The sequence below is a fragment of the Diorhabda carinulata genome, chromosome 10 (genome assembly GCF_026250575.1).
Source record: "Diorhabda carinulata isolate Delta chromosome 10, icDioCari1.1, whole genome shotgun sequence".
In the NCBI taxonomy this organism is placed as follows: Eukaryota; Metazoa; Arthropoda; class Insecta; order Coleoptera; family Chrysomelidae; genus Diorhabda; species Diorhabda carinulata.
Genome location: NC_079469.1, coordinates 12,639,135 through 12,666,577, shown reverse-complemented (window position 1 = coordinate 12,666,577; position 27,443 = coordinate 12,639,135). Strand labels below are relative to the sequence as shown.

Below are 27,443 nucleotides of genomic sequence, written 5' to 3'. Positions count from 1 at the left end.
AGTATATTATATAAATGTACAAAGCAAGGACATTTAGTATGTTGGCATGGCAATGGCGTTTTGCTGAATGCATTACAGAGGAAAATGATTTGGATTGAACAACGCTTAGATATTATTGCTTCGTATTAAAAATAAATAAACGACATTTTCTAGGTATGATTATTCAAACCAATATTTTGTACATCGTATATTCCAACAAGATCGTAAAAAACGAATAAAACAGAAAGTGTTGATAATTTCGTCAAGAGTTGGAAGGGGATTAGAAGGTCATGTTTTATTATGCACATGAGATTCCGAATCTAGACGCGATTTATATCTGTTTCTTTCAATAAAAAGGTGATATTTACATTTATAGTGGTAATGTGGTTTTTTCAATAATTCTCCTGTTTTCCGCGTACTATTCAAAAATTGTGTTCTTCGTAAAACATCATTTGTATCTGCATTATTCTGAAACAGCATATGAAATGTGAGTATTTTTTCACTTCGGTACTAACCTAGAACTTGTATCGTAAACAGTGATAAACAGAAAACAAAACCGTCACAAATTGTAAGATACTGCAATATTCTCCATCCAAAAACATGAATTTGTAAATATTTATAGAAATATTGAAATAATATCGATAAGAAACAAATTGGAAGAAACAATACCTTATTAAAGTGTATTTGAACATAAAAGTTTTCAACACGACTTGTTACCACATTTTCGGTCAATTTGATGAACTGCATTCTGACACTGAAACTCGCAGAAACGGGGTAGAAACAATACAAACGTGATGGAATGAAGTAGGAAATAAATTGATAGAAACAAGTGATTATCACAAAAAAGAATTCAGAAAAATGAATTTGAACATTACATATTGTTATGGATATTTAATTTACAATCAAAATATATGATTACACTCTATAAGTTAATTTGTTCACTTGTACTTGGTTCTCGAGCATGTGTGTTGTCTGCCTATTGGAAAAGTGCTATGAGCACAATATTTCCGTACACCAGCTCTTCATAAATTACAAATAAGCTTATGACAGTGTTGATCAATCTTGCTTATGCAGCACTATGCGTCTATTTGGCATTCCTCTGAAATTTATTCGCCTGATGTAGATGACGTTAGCTGAGACCAAGAGCAAAGTGAATTCCAAATAGGACGAGGCCTCAGGAAATGAGACGCCCTCTCGTCCACCCTCCTCAGAAATATCAAAGTTAATAGAGGAAAAACTCTGCTCAACAGAATGCAGTTTCAAAATTAATAGAAAAGGGAGGACCTTCAACCGATGGGGAATTTATGAAGTAAACGTTTTTGAGGAGTGAGGATGTACTGTTTGGTGATTTTCCGAATAAACGAGCAGTACAACAAGTCGATCCCATTAAACAAAATGATATATATATATAAATAACTGATGTGTCTGATACCATTCGAAGGAACGACAAAAGGAGAAGATATACTATCAGAATTCGTTAAACATTTTAAGAAACGAGGACTAAACTCAATTACAAAAGGACACATACGGAAGTTGTGTCTCTTCTTACAGCACGCGATTTCAGAACAAATGGAGAACATCAGTTATTCAGTGACACACAGTATAGTACTTTCTATATTTGTGAGAAATTAGGACATTTTGGTTGCACAAAAATCAGTTCGACTCTTCCCTGAACCACATAATGAAGAACGAATATGTAAGTTGATGTTCCTAAATGATTTAGCAAATCATGTCGACTAACTAAGCGTTATGTAGCAAGAAATGGGTCAAACTATTTGTAGGATCCTAGAAATAGATGTATTTAATTGCAATATCAATTGTGATAATGCTGCATTCAATGAGGCGCTGTTAAACTATATGACTTCACTGAAAGGAAAAATTGCCGAAAGATGTCAAGATTTTAATAAAAAAGGTTGCATTATAAAACTAGATCTGACAAATTTTATCAGCATTTATTTTAGTCTTTTTTCGCTCATGGAAAAATAAAGTTGTGAAACTAGAAAGAGTTTTAGAAGGTAGTCCTCAGGATGAATCCAATGAAATACTGAATTGTTTTGCTAGTTTGCCAGATAAATTTATATGGCTGAAAGAAGAAGCATTTGCAATGCTTTCAGTATTCGGGGCGTCCTATATGTGTGAACAAGTTTTGTCATGTTATTAATTACTTTTAACAACGTTGTATTTTCTGGTCTACATTATATCTAGTTACAGCCATATAAAAATATCATATAGCTCAAATTAATAATTACAATATTCATGAAAAGAATGCGAATGATACATCCTTCCAAAATTCAGTCTTATTGCAACTAATAACATGATTAAATTGTTCCAGATGTACATCACACCTTCACTGATATTAGCTGTATCGGCCGCATATATTTTGGTTTATGCAGAAACAGATACAAATATATATTTTCCTGACGAATATGAGGATAAAATGTACAAGATCTCCTCATCACCGCTAGGTATATCAAATACCAACAATTTTGCAGATAAAAACTTATATGAACAATATATTAATCGTGTAATATCAAGAGGTATCGCTAATCTAAGTTTAGCCATCAATAAAGCCTATCAAGATACAAAATTTGCCAACAATATTGTCTTTGCTCCGTTAAACATTGCTGGTATGTATTTTCTGAATATAATAAATTATTTGTGCTCGCATTCCTTTGAAAGAACTTCATTTCATTTTAATGAAATATTTTTCTCATATTTGTTACGTACAGATAGGTTTTAAATCGTGATTTTTCTTTGAACACTAACCGAAAAATAACCGTCTTGAAATGTGTGTATTTTATTAATAAGTAATACTGTTGAACCTAAAATATAAACATTTAAACTATACTTCTAATCCCATCTAACGCCCAAATCCGTGGGTAGCAACAGATCATCACCAGAAGACTGGCAGTACGGCTCAAGATTTGGTACTGTCTGGACATAAAATATCCGCAAATTCTTTATACTTTATAACTGTTAGCAATTAACGGAATAAGTGAAATTATAAGAGATTTCGTATGTTCCTTCTCTGCCAATCCAACGATGAGGCGATCGATCGTATAAGTTATATACAATTACAGAATTATGAGATACACTTATTGCCTTAAATTAAGTCACAAACGGTATATCTTATCAAAAAATGTTTTCTGACAAAAACTACCAATAAGAACGACCATTCAATATTTCCAACTTCAGATAAAGAGGACGTGATTATAGAATAGATTCTACCAATAAAAATGATAAAGCTGATGTATTTTTAAGCACCAATAAAGTACATGTACATAAACCCTGTAGGGTTTAGCCGAACCAAGCCACAGTTGAACCCAATATACCCAAAAAAGATGTTGATAAGCAGCAACTGAGGCTGCAACATTTCAAACCTTTCTCTAAGCACCTATGAGAGCTCAGTTCCATAAACAAAAATTACCGAACACTCCTCTTCCCCGTCAACCTATCATTACAAGATGAGGCACTTGGCTGGAAGCCAACAATTATAGGGAGGCGGTTTTTCAAAATGTCACAGGCGAAACAGAAGACGAAGAAAAAAATATATGATTGTGAATTGCAATTTCTTACCCATGTAGCTAATATTTCAGAGGGAGAATTCACATAATCCATGGATTTGGACCATGCAGCAATCAAGAAGTTTTTCCATTTATAAATTTTTATATTTAGACAGGGGCGAATTTTTGTTAATTGAGAACTTCGAAAAACATTTAGTGGTTTACTGTTTCTATAACTAAGGACCATTTGCTTTGTGTAATAAATGCAAATTAAGGTTTAGTTCAGTACCTATGTAGCAAAAATTAAAAATGTCTGACAATTTTAAAGTGAATCAATATATTGATGTATTCATCGTCCGCAAAAGTGATGGCGATTGTTTTTGGGGATAGTCATGGGATTGTGTTTATCAACTATATTCAAACAGGAGATTATTACGCATCTTAGTTTAATAAGGTAAAGGGAGAAATTGCTTTTCCATCAGAACAACGCACCTTTTCACACTTCACCACGGCAAAAAATTACGAATAGCAGTTCGACTTGGTTGGCGGCCCGCCACATTCACCATTCATCTGGCCCAGACAATTTTATGTTTCCCGGCCTCAAAGTTTTACAACGATTACAATCGGACAAGATTGTAATCATATGAATAAACACCCATTTCGAGGAAAACGACGGCAAATATCATTTGGAAAAGTTAAAAAGATTCGAGCAGACTTGTTCTATATTACAAAAATTCTCTACGATCCTGGTATACAATGAATTTTTTATAATATTGTTAAGAAATATCCAAGTATAATATTTTTAGTATCTTCCAAAGTACTATGAAAACTGTAATATTTTATTACATTATTTTGTTTATATTATTATTATTATGACATGAATAATTGGTAATTGTTATGTTGAAAGTGTATTGTTGGTATCAATTTTAACAACATGTATATGAATTGCAATCAAATTTCATTTACATTGAATATATTTCTTGTGGTTATATATTTCAAGGCAATATTCAATTGAACAAACTGTGTTTTGCAGCTTATCATTAGAACATAAATAAAGTGAGTATTTTTGTTACTATTATTATTAAATATGGAATAAAATGAGGAAATAGAATCGAATTGATGTTATGGTTTCACAAATAATCAAATTTGTTGATTTCTGAACAACTGTATATAGCATTACCTATTTTACTTTCAGGTGTCTGAGAAAAGAGTAATATCTATGACAACTTTTGTCAAAGATGGTATGATTCAATTACAAAAGGGACAAATCCTACTTTAGTGGCAGTACTTTTGTACAGTGTGCTGTCAACCGAAACCATATATTAGAAACAAGTTATGTGGTACAGTACGTACACCTTTCACTAGACATAAAAACATACCCTCACTGTTGAAAATCTCAATTTTTTCAATTTTTAATAATAATCATGTCTCACATGATTGGCTACAAAGAAATCAGCAAATTTATGAAATTTCAAACGTTTTTTTGTTGGAGACAACTAAAACCAAATGGAGCATCATCTTGCACCTGAGAAAAGCGAATATAGGCCATGTATTCACCAGATTTAACACACATCGACTATTTTCTGCTTCGCTACGTTGCAATTTGACTTGCAGGAGAGATATGGCATACGTAAAATCTATTTCGATGAGAAAGACGGCAACTATTAATTGGAAGGGCAAGATTAGAACATCGAGGGCTAAGTGTATAGACTTTAAAGAAGACTAAGAAAAATAAAAATCATTATGAAAAAAACTTTCTTGTTTATTTTTTAATTTTTTTTATATGAGCATTTAGAGGAACTATGTTCCCACCTTAATTTGAATCAATTATTACCAAGGGCTTTTTATCTCTAAAAAGTTATCGGTCGAATATCGACATACCTTGTATATCTACGCGCATCATAAATGTGTGCTAAATTAGGAAAAACCGAGCTTTCTGATACGAATCGCGATGTAAGGCGAACAAGCAGAAAATTTTATTTGAGCTATTTGAGCTTAAGCGAATCATTTTTTTTTCAGGTGCTTTGGCTTTAATATTACTAGGATCAAATGGAAATACTTTTCAGGAACTTGCTGAAGTTTTGGGATTGGCTACGGGGATCGATATCGAGAACAATTCGGAAAGAGTTCATGAAGAACTCGGTAGGATGATCCTGAAAATCGAATCAACTGCAGGATTGGTGATGGGTCAACAAATTACGTTAGCATCCGCAATATTCGTTCAAAACAACTTTCCCATTAGAAAACTTTATAAAGAAACAGCAGAAAATCTCTATAGAAATGAAGTTTTGAATGTGGATTTTAAAAGTAATCCTTTAAAAGCATTACAACTTGTGAACGCTTGGGTTTCCGATCGAACTTTTGGAAAAATCACTGATATACTGACTGAAGCTCCGTCTCCAGGTACCAAAGTTGTTGTCGCTAGTGCTATGTACTTCAAGGCAAAGTGGGAACATCCATTTTTGGAAGGGCAAACAGCAAGGTATATTAATATTGCATACATAATTTCTATGAAATACTATTTATTATCTTTCAAAGAAACATAAACAGGGTGTACCTGTACTTCGACAAACATCGGTACATAGGTTATTCTAAGAAATATCAAAAAATGGTACCGACAAAAATAATAGACATCTTTAAAGTCCATATTTCGAAATTAACTCGAACTGTGAAAAGATTTGCTTAACTCCGTTTCAAACCAAACATATGATTTCCGATTATAGACTTGAAAAATATTTTATCCAACAGAGTTTCGTAATATGATTCAATATGTCCTTACTCTATTGAATTCCAATTATCTTTTATATAGAGTGTAGACGAAACAAAATTTATAAAACCTGTCAAACAATAGTAAACCTGAGTTACAGAGTGTTCGATCATCTGCGATTCATTTCATAATGTGGTCGGTAATCATCTTATTGAAACGAAATTGTGGGATCCAGGTTTTCCCTATTATTTGGAACCGAAAAAGTCACAATGAGGTCCGGAAGGACTGCCGTACGAAGATGTAGCAAGTATTGCTCAGCTATTAAATTCCCGCGAAAGAAATAAGGGCCAGCAAATCTTTCTTGACGATTCCTACCCAAACATCAATTTTTTTACTGCGGAAAGTGTGTTTGGTCTGAATCCAATGGGGATTCAAAGTTCAATAACGACAATTGTACTACTACAATATCAAAAAAATTATGATGCCTCATTATGATTTCACAAAATTCCAAACGTCTATCGAATTAACCCACCATCTCGTTTAAAGGAGCACTAATAATAAATTTGACTGATTCTAAGACTGGGACTGACAAACAGATGTTCTTACTAAGTAACTTCATGTTCGACTTACTTTAATTATGTAGTCTTTTAAGTATTCAAAATCAAGTTTTGGTTTTATTAATTCTCTCAGTTTTTCCTTGTGTGACGACTTTTTGCCTTTTTTCAAAATTGAACTTGCATTACTTTTATCATAACATTTTTCAGTAAGCGTTGACAAAATTGAACTTTAAATTCGTCGTTTACGTTTGTAATTTTATCTCTGAAAAGTAGTTTCCAAACTTGCCGCTACAAAATCGTTCAACAGTACGTACTAAAAATTTTAAAAAACAGGCGCCTATTATATAAGCTGTAATCAAGATTCGAAGCAATTCTTTGAATTATTTTATTTACTCAGCTATGATAGGAAGAAGTTTCTACTCGGTTACTTCGGGTATAAGATTTTTAATGGGTATTGAAGTTTTTACAAAGACAAAAGATCATAATTTGGAAAAAAATCCGAACAATTGTAAAACAGATATTTATTTGTTCTTTTATGTTTTCTGGTATATTTCAATATAATAATTTTAGACTGTAGGGTGTCCATTTCAATTCGAATAAAATGAGGCATTGCTAGACTCCAGAAATTCTATAATATTGACTTAAATGTAGGATGTGGTTAAACTTTTGCAATCACATTTCGTTGAGAAAACACATACGAGTATGTTTGTGGCATATTAATTAAAGAGTTTTGCCGAGTTTTTATTTTGTATTTATATAGGTGTTTATAAGGATCAAACAGATGACAATAATTTAATTGACAATATCAAATTTCTCACGGTGAAAGAAAGTTGTTTTCAATAACTCATTTTTTTGCCAGGTACCAGGTTGATTTCATTATAGAAAAAAATGTATTTTCTTTCTAACAGAGCTATTCTAGTTCATATGGGACGAATCGATTTCATTAACCAATTCATACCCACATATATTAGGTCAAAAAAAAAAGGGATGACCTATTTGTTTCCGGGCCATAAAAGAGGGAATTTATTCTGTATATTATATAAATATAAACTTTAGATGAAAAATAATAAGTATTTCTTAAGGATTTCGAAAAGCGAAAAATATACAGGGTGATCCATTTGAAATAACAAAGTTCATTATTTTTCCGAAAAAAAGGAAAGTTCCGACAACAATGTAAATCCCACCATAATACCGGCCATATGAAAATACTCTTGTACACAAAAATTTATAAAAATCGTACAAGCCGTTTCTCAGATAATTGAGGCGTTCCATACATAAAATTCACTCTGTATATACATTCTATATTATTTGATAGAAATTACTATTTAAGTAATCAGAAGTAACTTTAGTTGCTTGGGCGTAACTCTAATGACGATGATTTATTTGTTCAAGACAATTTTGAAACAATATCAATTGAAAAGCAATTTGAAAAAAAAAAATAGTTAGTTGTGCAGCGTGCAGTTGCTTTGATATCGCTAAAAATAAATATTTAGGAATCAAGTTTCGAAGGTAAGTTGTTTTTTCTTCATTCAGTTTAATTAATATTAATATAAAACGCACAATAAAAATTTCATATTTTAATAATTGACAAGGTGGAAATTGACGTAACACAAAATAGTATGTCAAAATGTTTTTAGATTATCAAAACAACAAATTATGAACAAATTTTAAGAATACTTCGTAAAACCTGAATTGGACACCTACAACAAGAACAAGAATATTTTTATTGAACTTCAAACTCTAAAAAGGCGTTCACCTACGAAAATATAAAATAAGTCCGCCAAATAATTGCGGATAACCGTAAAATGAAGCTGATTGAGATAGCGGAGACCTTAAAGATATCAAAGGAATGTTGGACGTATCATGAATAAATATTTGGTTATGAGAAAGCTCAATTTAAAGTCGGTGCTACACGAGCTCCCAATCGATCCAAAACAATAACTAATTTGATCATTCTAAGCACTATTTGGATCCCTAACCACTTAATTTAACTTAAATTTGACGTGTTTCATTTTCAAAAACAAATGAAATTTACAAAATTCAACAAAATCAATATCCATATCTACTGTTATTTTGAAAGTTGTTTTTAGAATTGTATGTATTCAATATTTTATAACCGTTCAAATACCGCATTCCTCGATTAATTAATTTAAGTAATTTCTAGTATTTTGGTACAATGTATTTACTTTTATAATCCATATTTAGAGTCCCTGATGATGAATACATGGTCGCAATATATATTAAAAAGAGTATCCTTTGAATTTTTATTGCCACAACCCAATAACAATCACATTTATTACTTGCAGGTTTAGTCCTGCTTAACAAAAGACTAATTTCTAACATAAAAGTCGAGTATGTCTCTTAATTTTCCAAGGAACCTATACAAATATGAAGAGATACAGTATATACAAAAGATTCGGTCCCGTTGAATGGAGACGTGACTATAAAAAACATATCGTAGGCGGTTATTGTTATAATCAAATAAAAACGATGAAAGAATACTAGTAAACTAAAATAGAGAGTAAAGTTTTGTCACTGAACGTTTAATAACTCTATTGGAAGTCTTCGTTGCTTTAATGGAACGGTAGCGACAGTCCAGTTATTCCGAAAAAACCGACGACCATTTGCTTCGAGCGCGAAAAACTTTTGTTGTATATTGCTCATCTTGAAAGGCCCATCCAGTCGATTGTTTCGGGTTCATATGCATAGATCCATGATTCGTCGTCTGTTACGATCTTATAGACTTCTTTTGAAGCACCGAGATTGAATTTTTTCAGCATTGCTTTGTACCAATCGACACCTGTTTGTCAAATTATGCGGTATTCAACGCGAGCAAATCTTTTTGACGAAATTGCAATATCAGTTTATGCATATCATCGATGTTCTCCTCCACAACAGCCGCTTTTGAACGACCTTCGCAAACTACCGTGGCTCGAGGTGGTACTTCATCACCAAAAACCGAAACCAGTTGATTGGCACACTGCTGTTGGTTTAATCCACTTCAAAAGTCATAAAAAATATTTGCACGAAAATGTTTCAAGTATCTGTAGGCAGCTCAAATAACACTCGTATGACAACACATTCTGAGCACGTTCATCATTAAAAATGTTAAACTTCATGATGGCAATGTCAGATTTGACATATTTACATCAATGTTGCTATATCTTAAAACTCAAGTGGCAATTCTCGTATGTACTAAAGACTTTGATAGTGAGACAGTCTTCAGTGTTTGGGTCAGACTTTGGACAGAAGTTCATCCGCGATTTTCTGACTCCTGTCTTTTAGAGTACTGAAAGAATATAGTAAGTACTTACGACTCCTAGAAAACTATTCAAGTTCCCATTGACTTTTTATTGTGAAAATGAAATTTTTGAAGTACGTTTTGCAGCGATTTTCTAATTCTTGTCATGATTTAATCGATTGATTTCGTTGCATTTTCATATATTTTATCCCTTAGAATCCTTGTCACCCTCCTGCCAAAACAATTTTGATAATAAGACCGATGATAAACTATCATTCCATGAACATGGCAGGTAGCAGAGAATCGCGACAGAACAAAGAAAATCTCATTTTCCCAGAAAAATGTCGATGGAGACCCAATTATTTTTCCAAGAATCGTAAGTACTTTTTATACTCTTTCAGTACTCCAAAAGAATCAGAAAATTGCGGACAATCATTGGTCCAATCCCTCCCGGTCTACTTGTTGGGTTATTGGACTATCGGGTATGGGAGTAAATGGTCTAGAACTGAGGAAGTCAAATGTAGTATTCAAATCTTCAAATGTAAAATGGGCGTTGCTAACGTTTCAAGTGGTATTTGTGGTAAATTTCCATTTAAACGAATTTCGAGTCAAATAATATTCTACTTTATTAGTTTCTTTTACATTTTGAATGAAGACTGACTGACCATGGTTTTTATGCAGTTAAAGTAATTTAAATTAAGACAATTTTTCAAATGGTTGCAATACCATGATAATCACATTGGCTTTATAATTAGCATGAAAATGGAAAACGAATATAATTAACTAAAAATAAATTTTGCGCACTTGAATTGAAACTACAGCTTTAGAAAAGAGTATAACCTTTATTGTACAATTTAATTTAATACATTTATGTGTTTACCTAACAACTACATTACCTTTGCGACTATTTAGAAATAGAAAGAAATACATAAACATTGATTTAATAATCATTTTTTCAACCTTTCGGGTATTAATTTTTCATGACTTTTATCTAACGTAAATCCATTAAAAATATTGGCATTCTCATTTTTTTCAATCAAATCTTATGATAAAGAAATCAATTAAATTTTCTTGATTGTTTTAATCTAAAAAATTTCAAAGTGAATATAATCAACGTATAAATAAAAATTACACAAATACAATGAGTAGTTATGTCGTCAATTCTAATTAGAGAGAAAATCAGAATCATTTTGAACTTTCTTATCAAATATCACAGACAAGACAATTTTGTATGTGATGTTATTTACTCGTATTGTTAGTTGATATACAGAAAGGCAATTGTTTTAATTTAGGTACACCATTATTTATAATAAAAAAAAAATATTTAAACTTGCCAGAAACGATTGTTAGAAAATAACTGCGACAAGCTAATGAAAACGTCCGCAAACGTTAATTATAATACTTATACCAAAGAGCCAGCATGTCAGGAAAACTATGAAACAGTAAAAAACTTGTTTTGGGAATCATATCGCTCGTATTACGAATTTCTTGTACGTTTAAAAGATAAAACGGCAAGAATTTTGATCATAAGCATTAGTTATTGAATGGTGACAAAATATTATTGGTTAAAAAGGAATACAATTCACAAAGAAGCACGGGCAACAAGTATCCTTATTCTTTACACATAATTTCATATGTGTAGAATATAACTGCAGCTTTTTTTTAAATAAATATTAACAATACTATGATCCATTTCCAGTTATTGCTAAAGGTACAATTTCATGTTGTCGCTCGACGCTGCCTCAGATGGAGCGTCACAGCTGAACATCATTTAGCTTTTTTAAATAGGGTTTTGTAGCAAAAAACTTGACCCATATTATCAGCTATTAGCTCCTAGTGTACTGAAAAAGAGTAATGTAAATATATTATAGTATTTTATTGATAACTTTAACGATGTAAGATATAATCATCGATCAGAATAATTCACCTAATTATAATAAGAATTTAATAAAGCAATTATTGAATGAATTATCTATTGATAGAGGTGGTATATTTTAGTGTTTTTAGCGTTTTGAAGGTTGACGCTCTTATATTTGACCATAATTTAAGATGGCGCCTCAGTCGAAATTATACCACGCGAACTCATTTGAGGCTCTAAGCCAGCGTCGAGCGTCACTATGAAATTGCACCTTAATTTTCTATATTATAGACTGTAAATAAGACATGGCTTACCCTCGTATATATTGTAACAGGCCTAATTTTGAATTTTTTACAATAAAAATCAATATAGCAGATTTTCAGTTTAACGTAACCAACAAAACTTTCAAAAACGTGAAATAAATTATGCCTCCTTCACCCCTAGATATACACTATTTTCTACTATTTATATATAATACGATTTATATCAAATTTTCGAAAAACTAATGTACGGAAGGAGCTCCGTGAATAGATTGAAAAAATATTATGAGTCATGCCAAAAGTTTTTATTGGATGATTAAAACAAAACAAATCAACAATGTTTACAAGCTGCTAATAGCACTACTTTTTTTTTTCGAAAAATGTAGACAGACATTACGTAGTAGACTTAACGTTATGGTTAAACAGTGCATTTAATTTTTATATTGCTAAGCATTCTCACAACAATAAACACTTATAAAATTTTAGAGTAGAAGAATGTGAGACATTCTTTTGAGATATGTCCATAGAGCTCACCACTTTACGTATACTTTTAAATCTAAATATTTCGTGGAAACACTCCAACCAAAATAGGCTGATGCTTTCTCATGACTAAGATAAAAACTTAAATTAAACACATAATGTCCTTAATATATTCACCCGACAATTTTGTTAAATTGTATGTTGAACTACACTCACCACAGTTTTAACTAACAGATAGATTCCCACACAACAAAAATTAAAAAATTACTCTTAGATTTAAAACTTTTTCCACAATTATATAAATTCCCAAATTATCCTTGCAATTTCTATTATTATTATCAAGTTAGGAATTTGTAAATATATCTATCATCAAGTTTAGAGGCGTCGCCTATGAAATTATATAATTTTTTTTCAATAATTTTTTTACTATATCATACATCAAGTGTGATTAATTGGAAATTATTAATAAAATTGTAGATCATTATTTATAATAACCCGGAAAGTTGTGGTTAACTATAAAGGTTAGGTTAGGTTAGGTTAGACATATTGATCCAACTGAATTTAGAAAGAGAACAATAGATGATTGGCCTATCGTCTTATCCCTTCCAACACGTCCTTAAAATTATCTCTTTCGCACAATGCTGATCAGTTCTCGATAATATTCATGATATTTTTTATTTCACATCATATGGCTTACATACTCGATCACGTGGTTAAAAATTTAGGGGTGATTCACACAGGCAAATTGTTAGGACCAGTTGAAAAAAAATACTGGGCACTATATTTACACTACACACCAACACTCACAATTACACTGTCTTACACCCGTTTCCATAAACAAGTTATAATCTTTAAAAACTGAAGGTAAACTGTTTATTGTCTCTGAAGACAATCATTTGGTAATAGAAACGCGTCAGACTGTGTGTGTTGTTGGTGTAATGGTAACAGTATGTTCAGTATGAATATCAGCACCGGTTCCAGAAATTCTAACTTAGTTATTCGAGGAAATAATCACTAGAAAATTAATGGACAATGTCAAGGGCAAGGACAATGCGTGAGACTTAAATCAGTTACCTTCTAGAAATCATACAATGTCAACATTATAGTAAGAATCGTTATAAATAGTTCAAAAATACGTGCAAACAACCTTGTAATGCATCTACCTAGATTCCGAATGAAGCTAGGAATCTGGGAGCTTCACCAAATCCTCTGGAAATATGGCGGCTGTTGTGCATTGTGACACAATGATTCAAACAATAATAAAATATAACACCCTCATTGGTACTTACGGAAGTAGATTGACAGATCAGAACTAAAACATAACTCGAATCACTTTTTGACACAAACAATTACAAGACTTTTTTTACAGCTCTATTTAATAATAAAACTTCCAAGGAAATAAAAAAGATCCTGCTACGACTGAATTATTCACATAAGTTTATAAGAACTCCCAGGAAGTTTATTGCATAGGAGAAAATACTACAATGTTTGACATTTTGACAGCATCCAAAGGAAGGAAACGTAGTCAATGTTGCTTGAATGTGTTTCACAGGTGCACAATTGAAATACTTATACAATTCTTTATATATACAGTGGCAAAAACAGTGGACGAGATAAAAAAGCTACAAATACCTACTCAGTCATTGCTATGTACTTGTAGGCAAATAGTGAAAACAAACAGGAATATAACAATAACAAACAATATAACAAGATTGAGCAAATACAAGTTGGAACTACAAGAATTCCTCTCAAAATAAAACAAACCTGGCTTCTCTAGAAAAGTGATGTGGACACCTTTAATAAAAGAAAAAACCGATGGCCACTGTCTATTTTTCACACTATGCTTTATATTAGAGGAACAAATACATCTTGTACAGATCTTCGGAGGCGGCATCAATCATTTGATTAAGTTTTCATAAAACGACATCTAAGCTGTACAATGAACAAAACAAGAATTAGGAGATGTTATGTATGCCTACAACAAAAAAATATTCAAGTAAAAGTAAATTATTGGAAAACTGGATGACATGAATGAGCAATGAATATGTTATATTAGTTGCCTCAAAAATAAGCTGTATTCACTATTGTGAAAACAATTATATTTTGTCATTTTGCTGTCATGTCTAATTTTTGATTACATAGCGGTAGAAGGAATTCTTTTAATTATTTCTAATGAAGTAGAATGACTAAGGCTAGGCTCATCCAAAAAGAAAGAAGAAAGAAAAAGAAAAAAGGAAGAGAAAAAAACCATGGTGTTCTATAGGAACCATATTTGGTTTTTCAGGGATTTTTCTGATTTCTGCATATTTTGCAAGAGATGTATGAACACGGTCAGAAATTTTTCCTACTATCTACAATCATCTATTTCTGTTTTTACTTTAGGGTTCTTAAACACCCTAACAAAACATAGCGTTATGGCTATGCGCGGAATAAGTTTTCTTATACCATAAAATTGAAAAAACTCTAATTTTTCATTTTATTTTTTATGTTGTTATATTATGTTATTTTTATTTCTTTATTAATCCATTATACAACATAAAGTATATAACAGTCCCACGTCCAATTCCATGTTAATGTAGTTACTTTAATATGAATTAAAAAGAAACCATGACCGATTCATAATTCGTTTAGAGTAAAAAGATTTTACTTCTTAATCAAGTTTAATGCTGACATTCTTTATAACGTGTTGTATGTATAAATGTTGAATGACGTAGCTCACCAACCATATCTAGTTATAGTCGATTCATAAACATACCCTTGGGCTGAGTAACATTAAAAATTCCCAATTAATCACAATTACCATAAACATGTGCATAAAAATGAATTTTAATATTGTTTGATTTTCATACAGTTGTTTGTATTTAAAATAAATTATTAATCTTACACACAATTCTATTTTTAGGCATTTTTTTCACACCATATAAATTGCAACACATTTTCATGCAGTAGTGTCTATACAAATTCTTATAAAAATCATCGTCTATGTGAAGCAATTAATACATTTATATAAGATACTTTCAATTATAATGTTAAAGTAAAACTTTTTTGTACACATCAAATTCAATCCTCATTTCACTTCAATCATCATCAAATATAAATTGTGATTGTGTATTTCCATATTCTTAGAATCAACCAGCTATACAAATACAGAAATTAAATTTAAATTTTCCTCAAAAAAATCAATCTATACAAAAAATGATTGGATGGTACGAGACTCATATAATCACATATTATATAACACAAAAATAATTAATTTGGGAAAAATAATTTCGGTTTTAACACATGGCATTCGAGTTAAAAATCTTTAATAACACTTATTTAATGATATAGGATAGGATGTTCAGCAGACTATAGAAAATTCTAGAGTACAAAGTAACTCATGCAAAAATTAATCTGCTTTAACAATGAAGGTTCCAAAAAGCCACATTTTGTTTATTTTCGAAAAGGAAAAACTGCCGCACTAGCTTCACGATAATTTTACATGGATATTAGTCCTTAAGTGAACTCCAGTGTTCTTTGATATCAATAAACGTCGTCAATCTTTGAAAAAATCGAGGTAGACCGACATATTTCGACTCATCACTTCACTACAGAACTAAAAGTCGACCATAAAAATTTTTTGGACGATTTATTTAAGACTGAGTATGAAAAAGGCTCTATACTTGGGTTGAACGTGAAACAAAGTTGATGCAGCAAGTTTTTATTCCATGATTAGTATTTTAAAATTAAATTAAAAAGGTTACACTTTGAAACACATGAAAAACTGAAATTATTTTATCCCAACCTCTGATTAAAGTCAATATACTTCATGATATATACAAGGTGCTTATAAATTCACGCAAAAAGATTCAAGAGTTAATTCCCATAAATGGTGATGGACGAAAATGAGTTTTAATTTTTCTCCTTCAATGTAAATTAAATGAAATTTTTTAATATCACTTAAAACGCCTATTTATTTCAAAACACCCCTTAATCTTTATCCTAGAGCTAATAGATTCAGTGAAAATAAAATACAATTCAATAAGTTTATCAAAATCATCTTATGATTTATCGATTGTATTAGTTCTATTATGAGAATGAAAAAAATTGATAGTAGTTGAAGTAAGGGATTCTAATTTCACCTCCTTATAACAGGAATATTGGAAAAATACCAGTTGTCAATACCCGGAAACTTCAGAAATGAAATCCAAAAATGCAGTGAAAAGCTCAATGATTAAGGCAATAACAATAAAAATTTGAGTTTCCCAAGATTCGGAAATCAAGTTTAATATTCTTAGGAGCAGAAAAGTTTTTAATGGCAAGAAGCTTTTTATAGCATAAAAAAAATAGCCTATAATAAAGTTTCTGGAATATAATTACTGGTGGATTCTTCCTGGAGCGAAAGAAAACATACTACATCTTCTCACTGGCTTTATAACAAGATATTTTCGTCTCGCAAACACTGAGGATTCTGAAGGAGAGAAGCAAAAAAAATCCTTAGTTAACGAAATATCCAGCTATCACAAGCCAATACAGAAAATGTTTTTTTTCGAGAAACTTTTAGAAGCAGGAATTCTTATAAAATACTGTAGTGTTTTGATGACAAAAATAAGCCTCAAAGGCAGTGTAACGTTAAATCCTATATATAAACTGATAATTAATCATTATTTAAATAGAAAAAAATTAAAACTTTATTTTGAGGAAATATATCCAAGAGGATGAAATGAAAATATTTCGTTATAATAATAATAATTTTCCAAAGCCTATCATCTGCATTTTTAACATGAATTTAGAAATACCCTGTATAATAAATAATTATCTCTGTACACACAATGTGATATTTGGTATTTTTTTAACTATAAAAGAATCTATGATAAAATTATATATTATTTCACAGAATAAACATGTGGCACAATAATGATTTCATTTAATGACCATAAATTTGTGATTTTTTGGAAAATGATGATTAATCAAATTCTTCACTACATGCGAGGGAATATCTTGTGATATGAAACTAATATTCTGTGAACAGTGTGTTATCATGAAAAACTTTAACGAAATGTGCAAACAGGTCATACGACATTTTGAAAAAAATCCTCAGCAGTGTTTTAATTACGTAATTAATCGTGCCTAGAAAATCAATTAACGCCTTTTGGAATTTTGCTAGATATATTGACGGTAATACTTGCTTCTTAATGCCTTTTTAAATTACAATAGTTTCATGCAAAAACTGACTATAAATATATGGCACTTATTTAAGGTTAGTTCAGTGAAAAAGTCAACCCGCAACTTCATAATATATATATATTGAATTTGAAAAATTTGACATTTTTTTTAAATCCCAATGCAAAAACTATTTGTAAAATGATCAACACATATTAAGCTATAGACAAATGGGATGAGACCAGAGCACTTAGGAAGTTTTAAAATGAATAAATTGTAACGAAGAACATTGTGTTTTGTGAATTGATAGGGATGGAGTGTGTGCTATAAAAATCACAAAAGAAAAGTAGATAAAGCATGTGAAAAAATCAAAGAGGAAGTTTGGGTAAAATTTACTAGACAAAATCAATTATCTGCTAAAACAAATGGGAGAAGTTGAATACAGAAACCATTGATGTTATTCATACTACTAACACTACTCTCTACACCAACACACACAATTAGACTGTCTGATTCGTCGAAACTTCCATCCCACAAAACTAGACAGTATAATTGTGAATGTCGATGTCTGTGTAATTACAGAACAATAAAAATAATGGAAACCTCATGCTAAAATACTAAAAACAACGGATTCAAAAGAAATAGTTATAATTAGACTGCCACCAAATGCAAACTACAGATACTAGATGGTATGTTCCCTTTTTATTTCTTTTTTAAGACCTATGATGAATTTCAATGAAACTTCACCGATGTTTAGAAACTTAGTTTTTATTACAATTGTTTCAAAAGTTTTGATAGCTTTTGACAAACACGATAAAATATGTTTATGGAAATTAAAATTCCGGCAAAAATGAACAGAATTTCCCTAAATAGCACCTGAATCTTCCCAAATATTTGTGAATTCATCAAAAAAATTCATAAAAGGTTTTCATAATGTGGCGCCAAATTTCAGTTTTTTTTTTCAAGTTTTTATAAAAACTCCCAATTTTCTAAAGTAGAATCCTCTAGCATTGAGAAAAAATGAGATTGATACTGGAAAGAAGTGAGTTAGACAATTTTCGAGATAACCTATTTTGGCACCGATTTCTAAACACCTCGTAAATGTTTTTGAATAATATTCCAAGATTTAGAAAACTTCTGTAGTTAGTCAAATTCTGATAATGTAGGTAGCAGTATATTTTGTTATACCTTCAAAAACTGACTACCTTCAAAAAACATCATCTTCTAAGGGCGCTACCTCCATTAAAGAATCTTTTAGATAAAGGTAAATTGAGTTAAACCAACATAAAATCACATAGTTTTTGTAATTTGCACTTGGTAGAAAAGTTTCTAAACTCTCTGTATACATATTATTATATTTTTAATAAAATATTAATACATACAAGAGTTTTTTCAGGAGACATTCAAAACATGGAGTAAAAAGCCAGGAACGACTCTAAAAAGGTAGCAAAACATAATAAGATGATCTCTTCCCATTTGTAAACAATTATTTTTAATTATACTATATACCAGCGGAAAAATATCGTTAGTTTAGGCAATCAACAAACGTTCTGATCAGCGATTATATCGACACAATCACCATTTTGGTTTTCTATTATGAATAGTTAAATAGTTAAATCAATATAATTCAACATAAATTTAACGAAACCACCAAATATAAACACACTAGTTATCAGTACTTTTTTATAACACACTATTCAATTTTCCGTAGCGTACGTTTGCAATTAACAAGAAGCACGTTCTAATTAACCATAAGTGTATGGGATTCCATCGGAGCTGCCGAATCGTACAACGTGTCAGTATCTTGAGTAGGTTCCCCTTGCAATTGACATTGGTTAGTGAGAGTCCCAGCACCGCAATCACAAAAAAATCTATCGTGTCTGATAAATTCGACATCGTGACCGGCGTGGCAAGTTTTAATGCAATTTACACATATGGCATTTCTGTCAGTGGTGTTGCAAGTTTGACATCTATAAAAGTCGTGCATCGGAAACGACGTATAACTAGATATCTTATACAAACATTGTCCGTTTGCGACAGCTTTTTCGACGGCGTCTTGATTGTTGAAAATTTTGTTGCCTCGTACGATTGGTTGCACGCCACTCGCCAAACACAATCCCCCGAATCTATTATTGAAAATTTGATTGAATTCCAATGTCGCCGTTGCATTATTCGTTATCTCAACGCCGGCTGCGAGCCCATCGAAAATACGATTCCGTTTCAATACGGGATGGCTCTGAGTTGAAATTAGTACACCAGCTTGAGCGTTCCTGAATATATCGTTTTCTTCCAACACACCTTTACCACCATTAAAAATACAAATACCGCCGTCGCGTCCATCAAATATTTTATTTCTTTTTAACGTCGGATTTGAATCAGTCTTAATCCAAACACCCGCCATGGCATTGTCGAATATTTCGTTTTGTTCTAACAAGCCCAATCCACCGTTATATACTAGTACCCCTCCATTTTGTCCACCCCATATCTTGTTACCTCTTATCACTGGATTACTTCCGGTTCTAATCTGCACGCCAGAATAAAGATGGTTGAATATATCGTTATCTTCTAATTTTCCATGTCCGTTATCGTAAAAATAAACGCCGACTTGTTTGCCGGAATGAATTCTATTTCTCCTCAAAACCGGCGTACTTCCTGTAGTAATCCAAACGCCGGCTAATGTATTGGCGTACACTTCGTTTTCTTCTATTAATCCTTGACCTTTTTCATGTACGTAAATACCGCCGTGTTGTCCGTGATGGATTTTGTTATGTCTAACGATCGGATCGCTGTTGGTTCGAATTTGTATACCGGCCAAAGCGTTTCCGTAAATATTGTTATGTTCTATTAACCCTCTACCTTCACCAAAAATATACACCCCACCTTGATGACCGTTATAAATTTCGTTTCTGCGAATCGTTGGATTGCTATTCGAGGTTATCCAAACTCCAGCGAAATTATTCGAATGGATCTTATTGTCGATAAATTGACCTAGACCATTTTCGTGAACATATATACCGCCAGTTTGTCCGTGATGGATTTCACAATGTACTACCGTCGGATTGGCACCCGCTTTTACTTCGAAACCGGCTATTCTATTATTATGAATGTCGTTCGCTTCGAAATATCCTAGTCCGTTGTCGAATGTGAATATACCCACATCTCGACCGTGATGTATGTGATTTCGACGCATTATGGGATTGGCGTAATTTTTCACCCAAATACCGGCTAGAGCGTTACGGCTGATTTCGTTATCTTCGTAAGTGCCTTGTGCGTAATCCGTAACATACAATCCAACATTTTCGCAATCGCTTATATCGCAATGTCTTATGACTGGATTAGCACCTACTCCACTAACGCAAACAGCCGCGCCCACAACAGAGGTACTACGAATAATACAATGATCGATAGTAGGACTACAATTTTCACCAACTTCGAGACAATAGTGCTTATGATGTGGTACGGTGGAAGTAACGTCGGGCGAAAATTTCAAGGTAAGATGACCGGCGTAAGCATTTTTAGCTCCTTCTACAAACATAACCGTCGATTCGGATTCCCTTTCGAGAATTACCGATTCCGCAACGTTACCTGAAGCGGCTCCTATTAAAGCTATATCGGAATCGATAACGAGAAATTCTCCACGGTATGTACCAGCGTGAAGAAATATTAATGCTCCCTGAACCGATCCTTCATTAGAGTGATTACTACATGAACCTGATAACGATCCGGTACTGCTGTTGGAACCGCTACGTTCATCGGCATAATCTAAAGCACCTTGCACTGTATTAAAATACACCAGATTACGACCTTTAAACGTAATATCCTGATAACCTTGACGTACGTGTATACCTCTGTACAATTGTCTGAAAGATTCCTTCCAAGGATTAGCCAGATCAGATTCTTCTGGACTCACAAATTCAAAGCGACAAGGAGCAGGATTGAACAGTGGCAAATCGTATTCGTAAACACTTTGATATAGACGTTTCCAAAGTTCTGTATCATTTGCAATCACCTGAAATCTCTTACAAACTTGACTTACACGGCATAAATCTTGTTCTAATAAATAATTGAATATGGTGAGCAAAACCTCATCGGGTAACTCGTACTGCAGATAGTGAGCTGCTGTATTGGTACATGTCTCATAAGTTGCTGAACATGTTCTTCTGGGTCTCTTCCTTGCCGGCAGCATGGCTGAAGAATATCCTTGGGCGGGTATAGTTGGAGTGGCGGGGGAAGTGGGGGAGCCCGCTGTTGCTGCACTAGTGCTTGGTCCGGAGCCATCGTGATGGGAAGGTGATTTCCTTCGCAAATCATATGGGGAATTATGGGCAGGTACTGCACCACCTCCTAAAATCATAACGAGATGTTCTACAAGAAGCAATATTTTAAATGACAAAACTGCAACTCAAACATTTTAATTGAAATAAATTGAGGTACTCTTCTCAAATTTACAAGATCTTGAGTATCCCTAAGTCAGCATAAAACTAACTATTATAGACTTGATATTCATAATACCCTCTGAATTAAATCATTAATACTTAGATTTGATAAGTATTAATAGATTACAAAAAAGATCAAATTTCTGTTTTTTGACCTGATTATAAATCATCAATAATATTAATCAACTCATCTGAATATAAAAAAATATATATAAAAACTGGAAATAAGGTATAGAAAATTAACAACTGTTACTCAGGCAGATATCCTTGTTTGATTTTTGACCTGAGAAACTGAACTTCTGTCTGTGAAGTTCTTTATAGTTATTGCATAGTTGATCAATGCAATGATATTTTAAATTTCCAATAGCAGATTTATACCATTTAATTGAGCGGGTTAATGCTCAATGAATATAACAATTGGGATTTTTATTTTATTTCTAGGAGAAGTTCTAAAGCCTGCTTTATTATAAAGTATCTTAACCTATATAACTTAGTTCAGATCTAATTATGTATACAGTTGTTGATATTTGCAGAAACAATAAGTATGTCCAAATGTTTCTGCTTCTTTCAGGTAACATAGATCCCAAATACCACTTATGCGACGTTATAATACTTTAGTTTTATTAATTCAACTATCGAGATTTTGAAGCAGTCTATACATTTAATTAAATCTCCTTGTGAGAATCGGGTTTTTTTGCTAACGTTTAAAATTGTTTGAAATCAATTGATGGTGAAATTAATTCCCATATATTTATATTTGTATTTGATAGAGCGTTGATGTTATTTATATAAATGGATTCTTGTTAGAGCACGATATTTAGGTATTTGTGAAAAATAACTATTTTTATTTTGTCAGGTAAACTTCAAGCTTGTTCTTAGAACAATAGGAATCAATAATTTGCAAGTATCGCCTTAGTTCTATAAATTCAGCAAACAGAGATTGACCCTATTAACACCATATTATTTGAAAAAGGAATTGATGTCACAACAAAAATATTATCCTCACATCCACGTTTTTTCTAAATCCTGCCATTCAAGTAACACTTCATTCCTTTCCATAAACTGTTTTAGTCTGTTATCATTGAGTTAGTTAAATAACTATGTCTTATGATTTATTAGATTGAATTGAATTGAAGAGTGGTTTGGAATATCTGTTAAGCATTTCTTCTGGAAGCGGATCATCAGCAGATTGCTCCCCCTTTTCATACTAGAGTCCCAAGTATAACACTGCTTAAGAAAATATACTATTGTTCATGTGTAATAATTGCCCATACCGTATTATTACACATGAACAATAGTATATTTTGCCCATACCGTATTAGCTAATATTTTGTTATGAGCATCCCCATACCAAGCATGTTTATAGGATACAAAACTTCTGCACTCAGTATCTTGATATTTTATATACAGAATTCAGATTAAAGTTGTCCAATTTCCTAACAGCATATTATATTATGTTTCAAAGTAACATTTATATATCTATGGTCTTGTAAACCAATATTTTAGTCTGAAGTTTGATGTAGTGTTTGGAATTGATCATTTCTTTCAGTGTTGTTTGGTTCAGTGTAAAACTGGAGTCAAATTGAATGCTGGAAGGTGGTACCTTCAGTAATTGTGTTAGTAGTAATTATGGCAAGAAAATAACCAACAGTTTTTCAAACACTTACATAAAATGAAGATTTTGTTGTAAATATTCTTACCTCCTGTACTAGTGCTACTAACACTAGATAGATGAGGAAATGCTTGAAATGTAGCTGGAATGTTTTGGTTTGGCTGAATAGGGCAAGAGGGTTCACATGGTTCAGCAGATGTGGTTCTCGACGGTGTAGGTATCCTATTGGCTCCTTTTCGTCTGGATCTTCTCACATACGATCTGGACGCCATAAAAGAGGCACTGGGCATTTTTGTCAAACTCAACAAATTATTTGACTACTACAAGTAGTTATGTAATATTCAAGTTATTTTAAACGATACCTAAAATCTGATAGCTTCATTAGTTATCTAATGAATACCTTATATGAAAACAAAAAATACATTTACCATTAACTAGATCCAAATGCTTTATTGAGTGCTTTGGCTTCAAAGTTAGAAATAGGTTTCAATGTCAATCCTTCAATTCTCGGCTGATGCTCCAAGTCTCTGAGTTCTTGTGACTTTGTTTTAATTTTGTTATGCAATATATTTAAATCGTTCTCTGCTTTGTTAATCTCATCTTGTAAGAGAGACTTCGCTTCATCTGTCTGTAGTTGTATGTATGTAGATCCTGTTAGCACCCAAGTATTTCTATCGTCAATGTGCTTCAGAGCAGTTAAAGCTTCTCTGAATTTATTTTGAGTATTTGCAATTTCAACTTTTTCCTCTTTGAGTGTTAAAATGTCCTGTGCAACTGTTTCAACTTCCTGCAAATACTTGTAGGACTTTTGTGTTTGCACATTTTCTAAGGGCATCATCCGTATTTACCTAAAAAGAAAAATAAGAAATTTTATTCTACATAGTATTGTTAATTGTATTTTTTTTGTTTCTAGGAGGCCTTTCTTTCCAAATGGTCGGAAAACAGTTACTGACATAAAAGTGGATATGATGGCTAATATTGGATATTTTCCATATTTTAAAGATGTCACATTAGGCTGTGAAATTTTAGGATTTCCTTATCAAGGAAATGGTAGCGTAATGTATATAATCATGCCCTTCAACTCAAATGCAAAAAAATTGAAAGAATTTGAGGAGAAATTAACAACATCAGATTTGGAATACTTGACAGAAAAGACTGTTCCTACAAATGCTCTAATTTTACTTCCTAAAATGAGAATTGAAAGTACAATTGATTTAAAATCTGTATTAAGTAAATTGGGAGTCAAAAGTTTGTTTAATCCATATGAAGCCAATCTAGGACTATTATCACCTGGTGGAAATTTAACACAAATCCGTCACATAGATTCAGTTTTAAATCCCATAGCACCAATTAGTGGTAATCCTGATGAGGTTTTAATATTCAATAGAATGGGGAGTACTATAAATTGTACCAATATTTTCAACTCAAACAATAACACTACAATGTGTGAGGACACAGTAAATATGAGAAGATCTAAGCAAGCAAACATCCGTCCAAACAAACGGGTTGCATTTGCACAAATCGACACTATTGACAGCATCAGAAATCTTATCAATAACCAAAACTCAGACAACAATCAAAATCCAGGATTATCTGTTGATAAAGTAATTCATAAAGTATTTATGGATATTACAGAAACTGGAACAGAAGCAGCTGCTGCAACGGCAGTCACCTTGTTTAAATCATTAAATGCCATTAGCTTCAGAGTAGATGTCCCCTTCATATTCTTCATTAGACATGAAGAAACAAAAACAATTATGTTTTGGGGGTCAGTTGAGAAGCCTACACCAAATTTTAATAATTCGTGATTAAGTAAGTAACTGTATCGAAGCTGATCTACAATTTAAAAAGTGAGTGACTCTTAATTGTAAATCAAGTTAATAAATAAATACATTTCAAAATATATTTTTTATTTATCATTATATATAAGCATATCACTCCTTAAGTTTGAACACCAAAATGTCAAAAATGACAACTTTTCGGGAGAGCATAAAAACTGTGGCCTTTTATATTTATATTGTGATCATAAGACATAAATTTGTTACTGAAAATTTGTTAACATGAATTGATTTCAAGCTTCTTGTCTCAGTTGTCTAGAGGTATATCTTTCAATTCTCAATTGAATGACATTCAAACATTATACAGGCATTCTGTGGTTTTTGGACATATGCGGTTTTAGAACTTGAGCGATGAAATATATAAAATAAAAAATTAATATGTTTTTAAAAAAATAATTCTCTTTCATATATTTATATTTTTATGTATACTTATCAAACATGTATACACACTGAACTATGAATAAACAACACCAAATATATAAAATTGTAACTATAATATTATATAAAATACAATCAAACCATATAACTTATGACAGGTTTTAGTAATATACAAAGAAGTGATTTAAAGAGTTAAATGCTGAAATTGTGAGAATAGTGATTACAAATTAAGTCTAATATTGATATTAATACATATTAAATGGCTTATAGAACTATGGATGCAACTGCAGATACTAAGCAATTCTGTAACATCCTTGTAAATTCATTTTATCATATCACTTTACCAATTGTTGATTGCAAAGCAATGAATCTTATATAATGTAAGGTAAGATGTCTATTTTGCAGGTAAAATGAACAAGAAGAACTAAAGTGAAATAATGTACATATTATCAATAGAGTTGTCAAAGACTACTCATCAGTTCTCCATATAATTAATTGTCTTATTTTAACTTACTGAATGGAAAAAGTATCAATTTTTACTCCATTATCACTACAAATTTATTTTCAATATTCTTTGTCAAATATATAACTAAAGTAATAGATTAAAAAATATGTCTGAAATATTCTTATGATTTTAAAGTAAAATTTAATATTAACTAATGTTGATCTATTTAAATGGAAAAGTGTGAGATCTACACTAATTGTATTTTTAATACTGCTTAGATGGAAATTTAGATAATATATCAAAAATTGATGTGGACTCAATAGAACATCCTGGTTAATATCTACAATGGCCACCAAATTGGTAATACATCAATTTCACCATAAAATTTAATAAAACAAATACTAGTAAGAAGAAAATGGGATTGGAGTACTAAAATAGTTTCTAAAATTGCATGATGCACAAAAATTATGGAATCTTCGATTAAAAAACAAGAAGAAAATTTACCGAACCAAAACCGCCATTGCTATATCAGATAATTTTAAAATTCAATGTATCACTTTTATGTATTATAAATATCATTTTCACAATCTATTTTATCAAAAATGCGTTTTTAATAATCTTCATTATATATGTAGAAACAAAGACTATTTAGTTTGGGGGTCGGTTGACAGACCATCTCCGTACTGCAGTAATTGTTCCAAAATCGTATTATTTTTATAGTGAACTTCACATATATTTTATATCATATATCAAATGAGCAAAAAATATCTATAAATACCTAATTTCCATTTGCGGAGAGGTAAATGCCGTAGCCCTAAATCAACTAAAACAAAAACACAACTACTAAAAAGTAAAGACAGATGACAGGATAAGACAACCTTGACAATTTTGACTTCTGTGAGATACTTGACACTCCTTGAATTCTTCTCTTTTTCTCTTTTTTTATTGTTATTTGTGTGATAGAGGAGAATATTACTAGTAGTTGATCTTAAAACACTCACTTTTTT

General features: G+C 31.6%; 2 protein-coding genes across 3 annotated transcripts; one reads left to right on the top strand and one right to left on the bottom strand.

Annotated features, from left to right (window-relative positions):
• The first annotated feature begins 250 nt into the window (after window positions 1-250).
• On the top strand, window positions 251-25,676 carry LOC130898733 (serine protease inhibitor 28Dc-like). The gene is made up of 4 exons (XM_057808215.1): window positions 251-466; window positions 2,312-2,606; window positions 5,502-5,964; window positions 24,689-25,676. The coding sequence occupies exons 2-4, from the start codon at window positions 2,312-2,314 to the stop codon at window positions 25,581-25,583; spliced, it is 1,653 nt and encodes a 550-aa protein (XP_057664198.1). The 5' UTR covers window positions 251-466; the 3' UTR covers window positions 25,584-25,676.
• Window positions 10,810-27,320, bottom strand: LOC130898730 (F-box only protein 11). Of its 2 annotated transcripts, none has more exons than XM_057808212.1 (4): window positions 27,215-27,320; window positions 24,204-24,623; window positions 23,864-24,144; window positions 10,810-22,071 (listed from the first exon to the last, which is right to left on the bottom strand). In XM_057808212.1, exons 3-4 carry the CDS (start codon window positions 24,063-24,065, stop codon window positions 19,469-19,471), a joined length of 2,805 nt encoding a protein of 934 aa, XP_057664195.1. In that variant the 5' UTR covers window positions 24,066-24,144; window positions 24,204-24,623; window positions 27,215-27,320; the 3' UTR covers window positions 10,810-19,468. The 2 variants fall into 2 exon arrangements, with proteins under 2 accessions (XP_057664195.1, XP_057664194.1); XM_057808211.1 differs by having other exon boundaries at window positions 23,864-24,137; window positions 27,215-27,310.
• Between the last annotated feature and the right edge of the window lie 123 nt (window positions 27,321-27,443).